This window comes from Ptychodera flava, chromosome 15 (assembly GCF_041260155.1).
Source record: "Ptychodera flava strain L36383 chromosome 15, AS_Pfla_20210202, whole genome shotgun sequence".
Lineage (NCBI taxonomy): Eukaryota > Metazoa > Hemichordata > Enteropneusta > Ptychoderidae > Ptychodera > Ptychodera flava.
The window spans coordinates 3,966,105-3,983,638 of NC_091942.1; the positions used below are offsets into that span (position 1 = coordinate 3,966,105).

Genomic DNA, 17,534 nt, shown 5'->3' on the forward strand with positions numbered 1-17,534 from the left:
GAGACGTGCAGTGAGACTTATTCTTGACACTTTTCCGCCTCTTTCCACTCATCAAATGTATACTCAGCTTCATTGGCTGCCGATTAACTTTAAACTCACAATCTAACCCCTGATTATATAACCAGTATGTTCAATAATTATATCCCTTCCAGATCACTGCGTTCTTCCAATTTAAAGTTCCCAAAGCACGTACAATTGTTGATCAAAACACTTTGTCTGTTGCGGGTGTGGATGAATTTAACAATCTCCCCAAAGCCATCAGGGACTCCGAGTCACTGACTAGTTTCAAGAAATCTTGTAATAACTTTCTGTATTCTATTTGCTTGTCTGATGCCTCTTCGTAGTTTTTTTTTCTGCTATTTGTACTTCTGTGTTTTTGTGTTTTCAAGTTTGTACTGTAATATAATTTTCTTTTATCTATTCGACCTCTATGAAAAGAAGTGTTTCACCTATGAAGTTATCGAGTTTAAATAAAGATTAATAATAATAATAACCCCAACAAGCGGTAGACCACAAATGTAAAGAATTTTAACAATTTGAGAGCCCAAACATCTATCTCTGTGGCACATTCTACCTTAATTTTATTATCAGTGTATTGTGTAATTTGTTGCTCCTGTTCGGGTTGTAGTAAGTCCCTGGTTAAAGAGGGTTGCGAATTGCGATTGATTAATAAAGAGATACAATCACTACAAAACATGACAAGCGAACTAACCTTTTCCGTTATATATTATTTTCAGTAAACTTAGGGGGTCTCAAACCAGCAGCCATTCACGACAACACACGTGTTACGTAGCAAAACACAACCCGGCGACTTGTCCCAGTCCAGCAGTTTGGAGTCTGCACTGCATCCTATGCGCTGCCTTGCGAGGCTCAAGCTCGACGAAATGAGAGTTGGGTCGGTGGTCATCTTTATTCTGTTTCTACTTTTCTGCGTACACGGTGACAATGAAAATGAAGTTGAAAGGGAAGATCCACACAGGGAACCGACAAGATGTGAAGGTACGTACACATGGTGAGGCACTGTTGTGAAACCCGGAAGTGATGAGATTGAGATGGATTCCAAATGTACACTCTCGTGTTGTGATTATGCATGCACCAAATGCACGGGTATCACGATGTACTACTTTTCATTTTATGCTGATATTGTATAGTGTATGTTTTCCAGCGTTTTTACGTGACGCCATAATGTTGTGCATGTACCTCGCCTTTCAGTCCGCACAGTTTCACAACCGCATCGCCGTATGCGGAAGTCTGTATAAGCGTTATCATCAAAGGCAACGATCAAATCGCACAATCGATTCATTTCACGTGTTCCTGAAAAGTACGATTTCATTAACAAATTGAAAATTGCATTTATGATAGAATTATATTACCATGATACTGAGTTGGAGAGTGGAAAACGAATACACAAAATAAAGCAACTAGGCTGCATAACCATGACTTTCGATACGATGCATGCAGCACTGGGGCACTGAGTTAAACGTTGAAGTAGCTGCCTCTGGTTTCGAACCTACAGATTTCCGTTTATTCAACTTCCACTTTTACACCATTTTCCATGGCATTCATCCTCATTTCGATGGTTAAACAGTCAGCTTACTCGAGAAATAACTGTCTTATTTCGCTCTGCATACATTAATCCCAATTAATTGATTTCGTTTATTTTTCCAGTGTGTAAGATATTTTCAATCGAACTCCAGGGTCAGTTTGATAAGTCCAAAAAGTCAAGAGCCAAGATTGAGGTGGGGCACCAACTGGACGCTAAGGGAGACAGACTGAAAAGGGTCGATTACCACACATCGTAAGTCATCATTATCATCAGAATCATTATTATTATTGTCATCATGTGTGAATGAAACTTGCATCCACTGTCATCATCATTGTCATCATCGTCATCAGTATATGCAGTGTTTCATCTGGACAGAGGGACGGGGGGAATCCCCCTCTGTGGACATGTTGGCACCCCCTAGTAAATTGTCAAGGGGGGACCAGCCCCCCATAAAATTGTGCAAGCCACACCTTAGAGATACCAGTAGAACACATGAACTCAGGTGAAATCCCCCCTAAATTTTCTGGTAAAGGGGGAAATCCCCGCGTTGATGCCATCGAGGATGGAACACTGAATATGTGTAAGTGAAACTCAGCATGTACCATGTGACGATGACAGTGACGAGGATGAGCGACATGTGAATCAATGGCTTGTCAGTTTATGTAACAACATTCTTCAATGGTTATTTCTACTTTGTGAAGTTGTTACATGGAATCTTTGATCATCCTGAAAGAATGGTTGACGGAACATATTGACTGTTTTGAACAGATAAGAAATCTGTGAAATAGCATTTGGTAGCACGTATCTGCTATTATGCTAATGAGGAAAATATCACTTTACCTTGACTTCAAAACTTGTGCTTTCCACAGATATATTTTTGTTTTGAAGTTGTTCAAGTCAGTAATTCTAGATAGGATTCAAATGCACAACACACGACACCAGTATCACCCAGGGAAGATACAAAATGTCGTTTACAGAGTACATAGCTCATGGATCATTTTTGGGTCATGTTCTCTTAATTTTAGGGAAATGAAAGATCATTTAATCACAAGCAGGACCTTTGCAGCGGTTTATCATGGAGACTAATATTGCTGTGATATTTAAGCAATAAATCACATACAGCAATGGTATACGTACCATAAGATTTTGACCAGTTCATGATGTATATGCAAGCTCAGTGCATACATTAAGTGAACTACTATTGCTGGGGTGGTTTATTGCTATTAAATCATAAAAGTATATTGAATTTCCGGCATGAAACATCAAAAAAGGATTTTTACTCTTGCCAAGAGTTCACATGTATGTGCCAACTGATATTTGAAAATATAGCACTGCTCTGTTCACATCTCTACCAATCAGATTGCTGTATTTGCGCCATCGATATACAGGTATGATATAATATAAGGTTATCCACAAAATACCGGGATTCATGTCTGAGTACATCTTGCAGTGGAAGTATTGTCTGAGATCTGAGGACAATACCAAAGAGTACGATGTACAAGAACTTTTGTAAATACCTTATTATTATATACGGTTTCAGTCCAATTTTACCAGAAAAAATTGTCGAAATTATAATACCGTAAAAACCCGATCAATTCGACCACCCTATTAATTCGACCACCCTATTTTTTTCACAAAACATAATTTATTTGGGCCCTTTCAAATCGACCACCGACTAAAATTGGGACTTTCTCGATATCTATTAATTCGACCGAATTACATACCCTTCAAAAACTTCCTTCAGTTGGTAAATGAACGATATTTAAAGACATCGAAAACCACCGTTACGAATACGATGAACCGCGGGTCAGACAAAAAGGCAGAAATGAGAACAACAAAGGGCTTTGTAAACGGCTTTCAGATTGGTTTTCATTGGGTCACATGATTATTTTCGCTGAGTGGGAAACCTCAGTGATTTAGTGAGCTGGATCTCAGTCGCCGCTTTCGAAATATGCGTGAAGTTTCAGCGTGTGTGAAGTACCAGCCCTCTAGTCTCTGGTTTTGTAACTATTTTCTCACCTTAATATCGAAGAAAGTAAGAATAAATTACCTACTTTCTCCCTTTCTCATTGTCTTTTCCGAATTCTTACAATCCCGTGTCGATTGAAATTTACAGACTCTTTCTGTGTGTGAATCAATATCCCTTCCTAATTTGACAGATATTATGTTCTAAACCACACGTTGCTTGTTCCTAAAACACATAGACAGATGTGCCCCGTGCACTAAAAGAATGAGTTTGCGAAATCTTTTGCGAACGCTGAAAAAATTGCTGAGGAAAAATCGATGTTACATGTCGGTAAATACGGCCGCTGCGCAGCGTGCGTTCTTACCAACTGGGAACAGACTAATATTTTCAAACGCAAATGGGGACAGTGTCAAGGAAAGAGTAAGACGACGACTTATTTTTTCAAGCTGAAGAAAATGCTCTTTCTGGCTGTTTTAATGACTCAATCGAATATTTTTGTACCCAATTAATAAATCATACACAATCTCAATTCTCGGTTTTGTGGCAATTTTTGTCGACCGATAAAAGTCTTTTCATCTTCAATATTCCATTTCAATTTCACCTATATAATATCCTAACCTCCTGTGACTTTCCTTCTAAACGTTGATTTGCCTTGTGCACCAAAAGAGATGCTGTATTTTATGCCAAACGATGAAAAGATAGCTAGAGAAACAACCATGTATCAGTCAGTACCGACGGCAGGCGAAACCCGGACGGCCATACCGATTGGGGACAGAGCAGAGTAGATCGAAACGCAAACGGGGTGTTATTATAGGAAAGGCGGTGACTTATTTTAAAGCTGAATAAAATGCTGTCTCTGGTTGTGTAAGTCTGTAGATCGAAATATATATTTTGTTCCCATTTGATTAATCATGGGGGATGGCAGTCTCGATCTCCCCTTTATGGTTCGATATTTACTGACTCGTTTCCTTCTCATTTTTGTCAATCGATGAAAGCATTTTCGTCTAGCTTCCTTATTCAATCTTACTTTGACCGATGTTTTATCCTGACCGACAGTGTCATTAGTTTTGACCAACGTACAAAGATGTTGCCCATGCGCCCGGTTGACGAGATATTTTGCAAAACGGTGAAGAAATATTATTATTTATTTATTAGCCGTGTTCACAATAATGACACGGGGCCGGCTCAGAAAGAAAGAGAAGGACAAGAAAATGTATAACACTGAAATATTTGAACTCGTACGGCCATACTGTATGCATGAGGGCCCGGGAGACATCGATGTCAGTCTTTCCGGACTGTTTACATGTTGCATAGGGGATATCAAAGGAATTGAATCAGTTGGTTGAATAAAACAAAATTTTTCGGACATATTTTATGTCAATGTTGTCAATGTCGGACTTTTGATTCGATTGAGAAACCAGAATCACCTACAGAGATGTCTGTATTAAACACGGACCAGAATTCGGAATAGTTTGTTGTGCTACTGCCGGTCTCAGTCGTGGTGTCTCTCCCATAAAATTTCGAAGCTATAGGCCTACACTTGTCGTTTCGATTCACAGGTAGCAGTACACCGATGACCAGATATTGTATGTTCTTTGCCACCGTGTCTCCCCGTGATCGATGAATGTCCTTGAACCTATGGACGTGACCATTGTTTTACTGCGCCCATAGCGTGTAAACCCTGCTCGTTCCCAGCAGAGTACTTTTTAAAGTTCTGTAAATCAGTGTACACTGTGTGTATAAGCCCTAAACCTAGTTTAATTCAATTATGGAAAGGTATTAGTAAAGAATAAAGGGTCGTTACAGTTGCTAAAATTGCGAGAAAAACGGCATGTTTTTCCAGTACTTTTACAGTTCTGTGCTTTCCATCCCCGTTACTCAAATAGAATAGTCCTATTCACAAGCGCTATTGTTTTAAATCACGTCCAGGATGTGCTGTTGATTTTCATTCTTTCGTGCAATGTCATTCGTTTGAAGCAATTATCCTTTCATTTGACTGCTCTGTGGGACTCTTCTGGATATGTGTTTTGGATAAAAAGAACTCTACAGTGAAAGACATAAACTTCGACGGTGATAGGTATACAATATCGGCTCGATGTGCGAAGATATACAGATTACAAGTTATTTTAGAAGTTCTCAAAACCAGTAAAAATAACGTAGACGTACATCGCATGCTTTCTCACAACGAACGAGCCGTCGGTTTCCATAGCTACTACGTGAAATCCGGCCTCACCGATGTCCCTGTCCTGATTCTGAGAAAACTTTCAAGCTGCGAGTTGAGGTTCAGATGTCCGATTTTTCATATTCAAAAGACTTATTGATTCACAGAGAACGCCCGTCTTGTTTTTAGCACATGAGGGCAATTGAAAATTCAAAGCCAAATAGCCAGTGGGAAAAAATTCGACCGGACGACTCGCTCTCACCAGCGATCGCAATGAAAAAAAAAATCAAAGTCTCTGAAGTCGGTATCATTGCTCCGCCATGTTTACTGTTTGTTGTACAGCCAGTTTAAAGTCACAGATTTTCTTCACGGTAAAATTCATATAATTGCCATACCGCGAAGTTCCCTGTGCAATATGTCTTATGTCAATATGTCTATTTGGCAGCAAAAGCGTCACGGACATTCGATCGATGGTGATGAACTTTCTCCAGGCCGCGACATGTCACCAGTTACGAACTTTACCGGTTTTCGATACGAAATATGCAATATATTATCAACATTGTTCACGTTGTGTTTTGAGTCTGATATCGAATATAACAGGAAAAAAACTAACGATTTGAGTGACGATAGAGACCATGCCCGATATGGAAAATTGACATCAACTACTTGCACTGAGCAGTGACCTGAAACTTCAGACTTATATATAAATGTCGACAATATAAAATATCGAAATGCCGGAGAGAGAGAGAGGGAGAGAGAGAGGTTTACGCTGACGCGATCTGATTAATACTGTTTCGGATATGATTTCGGTATAGACGATACACAGACATCGAAATGTACACCTACTTTCCAGAAATTCGAATAATCTTATAATAAGAGTAGAATAAATATAAAAGTGTTAGTTGAAGTAAATCTTCAGATGTTGGTTTTCCAAAGTTAGACAACACTTACACTTACAGAAATATGGTCGTCATAGTCTTCTCTTAAAAAATATTATCTTCAACACCACGTTTCTTATGATCGGTGATGTCATTTTTACTATTTTTACAAACTTTCAATGCATCAAACGCCATTAGACTATCTCATCTGCCTGTCTGGGAGTTACAATATATTTCCAATGGCTGGCACACGATGTCAACTTACGCGTCGTCCTTCGAGCGGCCGGTGGCAGTGTCACAGATCGCTCCGTCTGTAATCGCGGCCACTTTGATTTTGATGTGACACCTAGGTGCGTTTGAGGTTTTTTGTTACCTAATTTGTCGACCTCACAAAATTTCACAGTCCATGCTTTGAAGCAGTCTCAACATGGCAAACATGTCTCGCGTAAATTTCATCCTCGTCATTCCAATTAATTCGACCACTAAATTATTTCGGCAGTTTTAATTCCTAATAAATCGACGATTTTGAAATCGTAATTATTTTTTTCTGGTCGAATTGATCGGGTTTTTACGGTAAGGCATTTTTAGTATGCCCACTACACACTGCACTGAACGATTGCGAGCAGACTGGGAATGCCGTCAGCGTCCACCAAGTGCACAGAACAAAATTTCAACCAGGGCAGTGTAGTGTAGGTGGTAATAATTGAAGCTGACAGCAGTATAATTTCACTCCAATTCACAAGTTTATATGACTGTTAGTCTCTGCGTGAAGTACTGAATGTTAAAGTATATTTTTGTGAAAAGCGTAAAATCGCTCATTTTCCCCCTGACATAAAGGTGTTATGAGGTCAAAAATGAAATGGCGTCCAATAACGCCTAACGTTATTGTACCACAAGTCAAAGTGATTGGACTCCGTGTCCTCTGTTAATGAAACTTTCTGTACGACAAAACTCCATAGGTTACAGACACAGGTGTATAATAATATATATTATAGCCCAAACAAGGATATAGCGTGCCTTAGGGTAGGTGACATTTGCCCAACATCAGTAGGGCAATTGGTCTACGGCCTCAAGGGACATCGTCCCTTGTTTGGACTGTAATGATTCATTATAGTTTTCACTCAAAATATTTAGGTTTTTTTTTGCAAATGACAATCAAATGTTTTATTCCATGTCAGACAAAAAGCCTAAGCCACTAACAAGTAGATTTCATTGATGAAAGACGTATTGATATATTTTAAGTCACTGTTATGCAGTCATTGATTTTTCATGCATAATTTCTAAAGACTGGATTTCCTATGTAAACCATGTAATTTTAATATGAACCTCTTCATCGCAAACTTGCCAAGTTGAAAGTAGTTCCGGTTTACTTTCAGTCAAATGATGACTATGTGGCCCACAACATCATTGTTGTGTTAATCAGCACACGCTGATCATCATATGAGGCATGTAATAATTGGCTCTAGTATCCTTTCCATATAGGTTGCATTGGAGATAGGCTGCTTCTCAATATCCTTTAAATCTTTCAACAAACAAAAAGTTTTCCCATCCAAGCCATGTTCATGTTTTTCTGTTTTCCCACCACAGAGAAATGAGATTTATTGAAGCAACTGAAAATATTTGTGAAGAAGTCCTCAAGTATAATTTACATGCAGAGAGAAGAGGAAGTCGAAGGTATGATATAATAATAACACTTTATTGCCATATGAGCAAAATATGCAAATTATGTAAAATATGCAAATTAGGTTGCACAAAACATTTATGGTAAAAAATCTTCTCCATAACCACTGGTCTGACAGCTTTAATCTTTGGTACATAAGTCCCCAACGATACCCTTACTAAGGATTGTTCAAACTACTGGTATGATTAAGTATGCAAGTTTGTATTTTGAAGGCAATTTTTGTCATTTTTTGGTCAAAAAGAGCTTTAATCATCATGTTCTTCAAAAGTGTTTGCCAGAAAGCTTTGATATTTAATACACATGTCCGTAAGGAATTCCTCAATTAGATTTCTTGAAATTGTGATGAAATATGCAAATTTTGTTATGGCTTTAAAATTTCATTTATTTGAAAATGCTGATCAGAAAGCTTTGATATTTGGTATACGTGTCCAAAGGCATTACTTTAGTGATATTTGTTAAAATTGTGATGAAATATGTAAATTTGTAATTTTGAAGCATTTTTGTCATTTTTGGTCGTAGTCTTTCTTCTTGAAAAGTTCTGGTCGAAAAATCTTTTTCTCAAAAACTGCTCATCTAATACTAAATCCAAATTGGTACACAAATCCCTAGGGATGACCTATGTGAATTATTTCTGTGGAATCTTGCAATTTTTTAATCTCAGAACAAATTTTGTTTGTCTGTGACCTTAAATGACTTATAACACTATGTAAGCTAAGACAGTATCAAAGGCTTTGAACATAATGTACCATACAGTACTATATTTTGTATCAATTTCTTTGAAAATCTGTCCAGAAAACAAATCTCAGGGGTTTTTGACATATCGTCCCATCTTTAGAAAGTATATCAGGGACTAATCAAAATATCTGTTCAGGAAGGATTTCCAATAAAGCTGAACACCAGATGGCTAGATTCACCCAAACTTTTACTTCGTTCACATTTGCAATCCAACTGAAGTTTTGGCCAACACAAAACAATTGTTCTTTTTGGAATAGATTTGGGTCGCGTCCGCACTTATCCACACTTACCAGTACCAGAATTAGGACCCATATAAATTTACCGTCCTTTTGTGACCTCTGACCTGTCAAAGTTCAAAATGGCGCATTTGAATAATGGCAGGCTGTTTCTACTGTTCATGATTTTCCATGCGTTTTTTATGCTCAAGAAGGGCAAATATGACCGACCACCACTTGCCCTTTTAATCATCAGTGAGATCTTCACTATTTATTGGATGAGCGTAGGGCATATACGACGGCGGTGGAGAAATAACCAGTGTGTGGCATTTTTTACTTTAGTCACCGTTAGCAGATAAGGCGAATGCTAATCGACATTAGGTACACATCCAGCTGACTCGTGTCTTACTTTGCACAAGGTTTGATTGGCAGTCATATTCAAATCCCCATCGGCGTCCCCTTGGTCGACGTTCTCACTGGCCACACACAATACTCACTAAAATTGGCCCGAAAACTTATCGGTTCGAAAAATATGGAGTCGTTATGCATTGATAAGGTATTTACTACATTCCCATTTCATAAGTTTTCATAAAAAACACGCAAAACAGCGCAATGTATGGAGCTCTCAGTTCAAGCTACTCGTAGGGCGTCCTTTGCATAATGAGCGTCCTTTCATGTAATCCTGTATTTATAACCAATGGGCATCTTTAAATGCGTCACTTTTAAAACTGCACTGTGAATCAAATGACATGGTGTCCCTTGCGATGCAAACGTTGGTGGGAAGATATAGTTCTGCGTACATGGGATGATAAAGCCTGGATTGAAAACTTTCCATAAGTGTAAACTTTAGCTTCAGATGCCATTTGTTTTGTGTGAATAGGGTGACTAGTTCAACTTCGATCCATGGTGGAGGCCTGGTCAACTGGGACCAGGGCCAATGCAACGTTTCCACACACCTGAATTTGTGTCAGCCCTGAACCTCGTTCTTGCCGGGACCAAACTACGCCGGCCCTAGGCCGACGCAGCGTGTCCACATTGGTTATTTTACATCAGCCCAGGCCCAGCTCCAGTGCTACACCGAGGCAAAGCGGTCAATCTGAAGGACACATTTAATACAAACCATATCAAGTTCATTAGTGGAGATACCAGTGTAAATGGAAACCCCCATGGGACTGGATAATCTCCATTATCAGCGTGGTCACTGTTATTATAAATTGTTGTACTAAGTCAATTTTTGAGCTCTTACTTTTCTTATGGCAATTGAAGCAATTAGGATGAGATTCTGTCTATCATATAATGTGTTGTGATAACTTGGAAATTGTTGGTTCCTATTAGTTTTATATTTTGTGTAAAGAAGTATGGAGAAATTTTTACTTTTCATATTTTGTTTGCATAAATGTATGCAGTTGTTGTTCAAAAATGCAACAATTACATAAATCTGCTGCTCAAATATTGCTCACCAGATAGCAGCCAGCTTCATAAAGTATATCATGAACTCTCCATTATCAGCTTGTCATTAAGTTGTTGTGCTTCAAGTTTTTGAACTCTGTTAATGTTGATAGCTTGATAACTGTTGCACCTATTAACTTGATATCCGTGTTAAGCAGTATGATGATATTTTTGGATAATTTTTGTCACGAAATTACTTGTGTTATATTTGAAGCAATTTTGGTAAAAAATCCACCGTGAAATCACTAAACTGATACTTTTGAAATCTGATATGTACAACCTGTTTTTTAGTATGTGCCGTTTGTTGTTCGAACATTATGGATTCTTATATCATTTTTATCAATGGTAGCAAGACAGTGTCCTCAAGGCTATTTTTTGTCTGCTCAATGACTTCATGTTTTGTTCTGTCCCAGCTCATCACATTACCTAGTATTCAACTATTCAATACAATCTCCTATGTGTAAATGTGGAATGTCATTGTTGATGACTGGATTTTAATCTGGATAAGAATTCATTTGTCAAATAGTACACTGCATATCACACAGATTGCTATGTGTTGATATAGAAATGTACTTGTATTTCAGTATACTTTCAGTATATATAGGGAAAATGACAAGAAAGTGTATTTGTCATACAGCACAAAATTAATGATGCAATTATTAGAAGTCACAGTTCTTGTCCCTCTCTCCAAATGAAGAAAATTTCATGAAACTAGAAGTTTGTCCTTTTTTTGACAATTCATTACTTTCCCATGGTCATCCATTTTCATTGAGCCCTTTAGCATAGACATTATAAGGTTTTCTTTGGAATCTAGCCTGCCTTCATGTACAGCTATCAATCATACCATTCATAAGCAATATCTGAAAATGGTATTTCCCAAATTTTCCATATTGTAGTTACTGCAGTGAGCAAAAATATAAAAGTTAAGTTTGCAAAAGTTAAACCTACTCAATGTTTTAAAGGAATTACTTTCAGTAAATAGAGTGGGATTAGTGATGGGAACGACTATTTATCCAGTCGTGTTTCTGGAAGAAACTTGAAAATTTTTGAAAATTCGCAATCATATAACGCACCTCGGGAATAGATATTTGGACTCCCAAACTTTTTCAATTCTTTTCTGATCTATCACTTGTTTGGGGTTCATTTTGAAACCCTTTTGAGCTAGGAAAATTTTCACCATTTTTGTTTTTTGAAAATCGAAAATCTTATTTTTCTCCATATAGTTAATATAGGGATGGCAGCCATTTTGAATTTCAAATTTCATTAAATCTTGGGTAATTTGTTTGTCTAGTTCCAACATTTGCAAGGTGACCGTTCTTGATTTTGAAAGTGAATAGTTGAAAGATTCCTAGAGTGAAAGTTCCAGTCTTTTAACTTTCGAGGGGCATACTACCTTAAGATCCTATAGCTGTAACATTGGTGATTTTTTCACGGTTTTTGTTTTTTGTTAATCACAAGTTCTTGTTCTACTCCTTAAAGCACATCCAGACACCAACTAAAGCTTGTCAAGTCAGTGTCTATGCATGTAAAATACAGTGTTATTGTTTATGGTATATTTGAATTCTTGTCCAGACCAGTACTCATTTGTCAACAATACTAGTAACAATGCAATTTACATTTGAACAGTCTGAGGTGTAAAGCTGAATGGTGTTTATTTAGACATACTTTACAGAGTAGGAGGAGAAGCTGTAGTTGACATTAAAAACAAAAATAGTTAAAAACATTATCAAAAAACACAGCTACTTGCCCTTTTATATATGAAACATAAACAAAAATCTGGCCTTGAAGAATTAATTTCATTTGTACTTGATGTATTTTATTGGTTTATCCACATTTATCCTAATGGGTGAATTCTATGGAATATTGCTTCCAGATTTGCCAAGGGAATGAGTGAAACTTTCCAGACTTTGCATGGATTGGTTGATAAAGGAGTTAAGGTGGATCTTGGAATACCATACGATATGTGGGATTTACCTTCAGCAGAAATTACAGTCATGAAGAAATATGTAAGTTTTGAGACGCTTCTGAGATTTGAAAATTTTTCAGGTCTTAATATTGGAAAGTAAAAAAAAGTTTTGTATGAATATTACTGTTATTGGTAAAAAAGAATTATGTTGATTACTCATTTTAATTTCTTCAAACTGAGGACTGATACAGTAAATTGACCAGTTGAAGCCAAGGAGTTCAATTCTACACAGTTGCTTTAGATTCTCTTCACTCTAAACTTCCTCCATGTACAAAAAACAGCGGTGATAAGGTCATTTACTATAGGTAAGCGGACGAGTAGGAGGCGGTTTACGGAATATAACGGTAAAGTTTGCCAGTAAAACTCCGAGGCCCGCAGAAAACTCCGAGGCCCGCAGTGCCGAGGAGTTTTATGGCAAACTGTACTGTTAAATTCCGTAAACCGCCGACTACGAGTTCGCTGACCGTGTTATACCACGAATTTGCCGAGTTTTAGAGCCTTGTTTGCACGCCGAAAGTTTTTATTTGTAATTTTAGTGCAGTGCAAGTTGATACTTTGGCAGGAAAACATTGACGCGTTTTAACACCTTGTTGAACGAAAGTTTAAAAAAATAACCCATGATTGGATAAAACAAAGTTGACATGTGTTGCTATTGTAGTGCGATGACGTTGTTGAGCACCTGGTTTGATTTGAATTGTATGAACTGTGTTTGATTGATTGGTTGGTTGAATGAAGTGAAAAGGTGTTTGCAGATCGACGTAAGAGTCACGCTTTGCTCATTTGGGTCGAAAACTTTGAGCAGCATACACGCAATTGCCGAGTCGCTCTACGTATATCGATATGGCGGATGAAGTACAAATGAAAGCTGTATCCGGTGCACTTCAACTACCAAAGCCAAAGATGGAAAAGAAAAGTCCCCTGTCACGCCAGTGCTAACGGCCACAATTGGAAGACCCAGCTACACAGCCACGTCAGAGAAAGGCGCAACAGAAACTGCAAGTGCAAAAAATACGTGTAGATCCACAATGACTGTGGTACTGCGTGTGCGTTTGCCTGTCGCTAGATTTAACTTTACCAAGGGCGACTGAAACCTCTACATTCAGTGTTGATAACTGACTTTGAAGTCTTAAATTTCAGCTTCGAATGATCGTGATAACAATAACCTTAACACAGAAGTGATATTTGCAATCAATACCGTTATTTCAAGGTGACCTGCCTGGAATTGATTTTGAGATGTACAGTCGTGCAAATTAATTCAGTCCGGTGATTCTTTTAAAGTGTCTTTACTCTGTACTTATTGGTGAAATAAATTCTTCTGGTATAATGTCTCGCAATTGTTTTTTTTTTACTCGTCGCCACGTGACTTTATTTTGTTTAAAAGTGTCAATTTTACAAATACTTTTGTCTAAAAGTGTCCGATTTACTAGTAAACCGGACAGTTTTTAACAAAAGAACTGTCCGATTTACTAGTAAATCGGACACTTTTAAACAAAAGAACTTGTAAATCGGACACTTTTTAAACAAAAGAAAGCCAGGTGGATATAATAAAATATTCAGTTATGGAAATTAGAGAGCATGGTTAGAACAATGGGCACGAGGCGGAGAGTGGTATAACAAGAATTATACCACTTGTTTGGCATGTACTTATAAAAAATGAAATGTTGCTGTGTTGTTGCTTGGAGTTCGCAAGTAATTAACTAAGAACCCTGTGTGTATCATGATATTGCACGATTTGATTCCAGACCACAACTTTTTTCCATTGTACCTCCTCTCACCCTGCACACTGTTATCTCACTGCATCTCCTGTTGTCTCTATCTGCCTCTTTCATTCAAAGTGTGAGCAACTGATGGAAAACCATGAAGAGGACTTGGAGGAGTGGTACTACCATCACCAAGACGACACTCCTCTCTTGAAATACATCTGTGAAGATCGAGCTCTCAAGAAAGATGAACAAGGTATCTCATTGTTTTTTGTGTTATAAACTGTAAACGTTATTTCAAAAACTGACCGTTTGGGATTTTCTATCATTTGTTTTGAAATTTGCTCATGAAATAGAAGATTCAATAGTGGCTGCAATACTGCACTGGATTGTACACCTGTGTTAACAATTTTGCCAAGTTACTTTAAAGAATGGCAATAAACAGTGGCAAGAGATTATTTAATTAAAAGGATTATTCTCTTGAGTTTGAAAACCCTTTTCTTAATTATTCATCTATTTTTGGCAGCTTTGGCAATAATGAGGTGTTTTTGCATTCATTCATTGCCTATATTCAATATCTCCCTGCATAGCTGGACAACCTTTGTGATGAAAGCTAGGTTGAAAGTAGCCATTGTCCTCATAACCATAGATAGAGCCAAAATAAAGAGTTGTTTTCTGGTCAGTCCACACCTCCTGGAAGCTTTCCAATCAACCTCTTTTGTTTTCTTATTTCTTTAAAGTGCTGTTGTCTGGTGTCAAAATAGCTTTGTTGGTGCATAGAAAATTCTTGAGTGTCTCTAGCATGTGGTACACTATGATGTCACTGTGTACAATGCAACATGGCTGTCATTGATGGGCCACAGAGTAGCTACATCCAGCATAACCAGATAGTACAATGAAACATTGCTGATTTTTTCACATGTCACTCTATAGCAAGTGTACAAAGAATTTGACAGCTCAGGTTCTACAACATCAGAGAAACCCTTGTTATAATTTATCACCTTCCCACACAGAGTGTCTGTTAGAAGTGTGGACTGGGATGGAGAGAGTTGATGGCAATTCTTCTGATAAAGACGATGAAGAGGAGAAGAAGAAAAAGAAGAAATCAAAATCTAAGAAGAAGAACAGGAAAGGTGAAAATGACACAGAAGAACCCAGACATGAAGAACTTTGATGTGAGAGTTTAAAAGGAATTTTTATATTTTTTAATTTTTACAGCCCAACTCAATGTTTTAGATATGATGGCATTACTTTTAGTTGTACCTATGGACAGAATTTAAGTGCCTATCTGTGTTAGTGTTTAGGTTTAGTTGTGTGCGCTACAGTTAGCTCTATAGACATGGCGGCCGAAGAGAAATACCAGTGTTGGAAGTGTTGATTCTTTGATAGCCAAGAGTGCTGCTGCATACACATATGTTTGTATCTAGATCGTAGGGCAATTGAAAATTGCAACAGTGTGTCAGATGTTTTGCAATAATGTTCTTTCTTTCTCCAGTATGTTACAAATACCATTGTATAACTCATTTGCATATAAACATTAAGATACATGTAGGGGTGGTAGAGGGTGGGAGGTCTCCAAGATTAGCATTGTCAATTTCATAAGATAGGTTTCTTTTATAGCAGTTGTACTTAAGAAATCTTGTCATAACTTGTATAATGATAGAATTTCACATCTCTTGCCATCATCAACCATCAGGAGTGCTCTAGAGAGACAGAGAAGCTGAAGATTGTACTTGTCATGTATATATTTGTGTGTGTAGATAATGAAAAAATCTTAGGTTTAGCTCTTAATATAATAGACTCTGGAGTAAGATTCCTGAATGGTCTGTGTTATATCATGAGAACCTTGACACTTCAAAATGAAGCTATTTCTGTGTGAACAAGACTTATTCTATACAAAGGAGTTGGCAATACAAACTTCACAAGGTGGCAGTCCAGGCTTACTTATGATTTGTCATTTGACAGAATGATTTCCTAAGTGTAAATTTAAGGTTATTTCAGAAACATTTTTAAAACTGTGTCAACTGCCATTTACCGAAAATTTTCTTTAGCTGTATTTTTTTCACAATTATGTTTTCAATTTTTAGTTTTTTAACAAAAGAAAATTGGCTTTTATAACTTTATTGTGCAGACAAACATCTTTAAAGATGTTTGTCTGCTTGTCATTCAAATCATACAAGAGCTATAGCAATAAATTTCATTGAACAATTATTGTGGGTGTGTATCTCAAATCATGGCTATTAATGTAGGGTTTCATTTATAAAGCAGGTACCATGTATGCTTAGTGAAAACGACAATGCAGCAAAGTTTACTGTTTTGAATGTTACAAAGCAACTAACTCACATGCTTCTGCCGTCACAAAATTACAGAGCCAGTAGCTTTAACTTAGATTTTTCACTATTTTTGGTTTTAATGTCAACTACAGTTTCTTGTTCTACTCCCCCATAGACCCTTGTTTTTCTTGAGGGTCTATGACTCCCCAAAGCATGTTGATATACACAGTATTCAGCTTGTCAACTCAGCATGTACATATGTGTAGACTGAATTGTTATTGTCAACAAGTGAATTCTGATCTGGACTACAATTCAAATGTAAACAATAACAATGCATTTTACATGCACAGACGCTGTGTTGACAAGTTAAATAGTAGATGTTACAGCATGCCTTTGGGAGTAGAACAAGAATTTGTCATGGGCATACAAAATGGAACCAGTGAAAAAAATTATCCGAAGTTACAGCTTCTGGTCCTTTAAAGTTCAAATTTAAGATCATGTGTGTGGTGATGTATCCCTCGGAGAAGACATAGCAACACTGAAACAGCTGGTGGTCTGCAGGTGTTTAAAAACCAGGCTCAAATTTGAATGATATTTTAAGAGGAATGATGTAACGATGTAGCTACTACGACTTACATCTACGACTTGAATTCCCTAACACCCATTCCCCAATACAGTGTTTCAAACTTTGCTGCAGAAAACAATAGGTTTTTACTAATATTTGATGATGAAAAGGTTGACACATATGTTTTAGAGTTTGAATTATACCGGTAACTGTAACCTCCATGACATAGAGAGACTGAAAAACTGCAATGTTCACAATATCCAGTATAAACGGTGTGAAATGCATTTGTGTAGATGTACTGTACGCTGTAGTAATGTCTTCATGTCTGCATTATGTAAACAAGTGATGTTTTAAAGAGAAAATGTGAAAAAATAAAGATTTTATATTGGAAAAGCCTAG

The 17,534-nt window shown here is 37.3% G+C and overlaps 1 protein-coding gene across 1 annotated transcript; it reads left to right on the forward strand.

Moving 5' to 3' along the window:
* The first annotated feature begins 759 nt into the window (after positions 1–759).
* Positions 760–17,531, forward strand: LOC139150927 (protein canopy 4-like). Its single transcript, XM_070723410.1, has 6 exons — positions 760–999; positions 1,669–1,798; positions 8,139–8,225; positions 12,505–12,637; positions 14,433–14,553; positions 15,311–17,531. Exons 1-6 carry the CDS (start codon positions 852–854, stop codon positions 15,469–15,471), a joined length of 780 nt encoding a protein of 259 aa, XP_070579511.1. The 5' UTR covers positions 760–851; the 3' UTR covers positions 15,472–17,531.
* Positions 17,532–17,534: the final 3 nt, after the last annotated feature.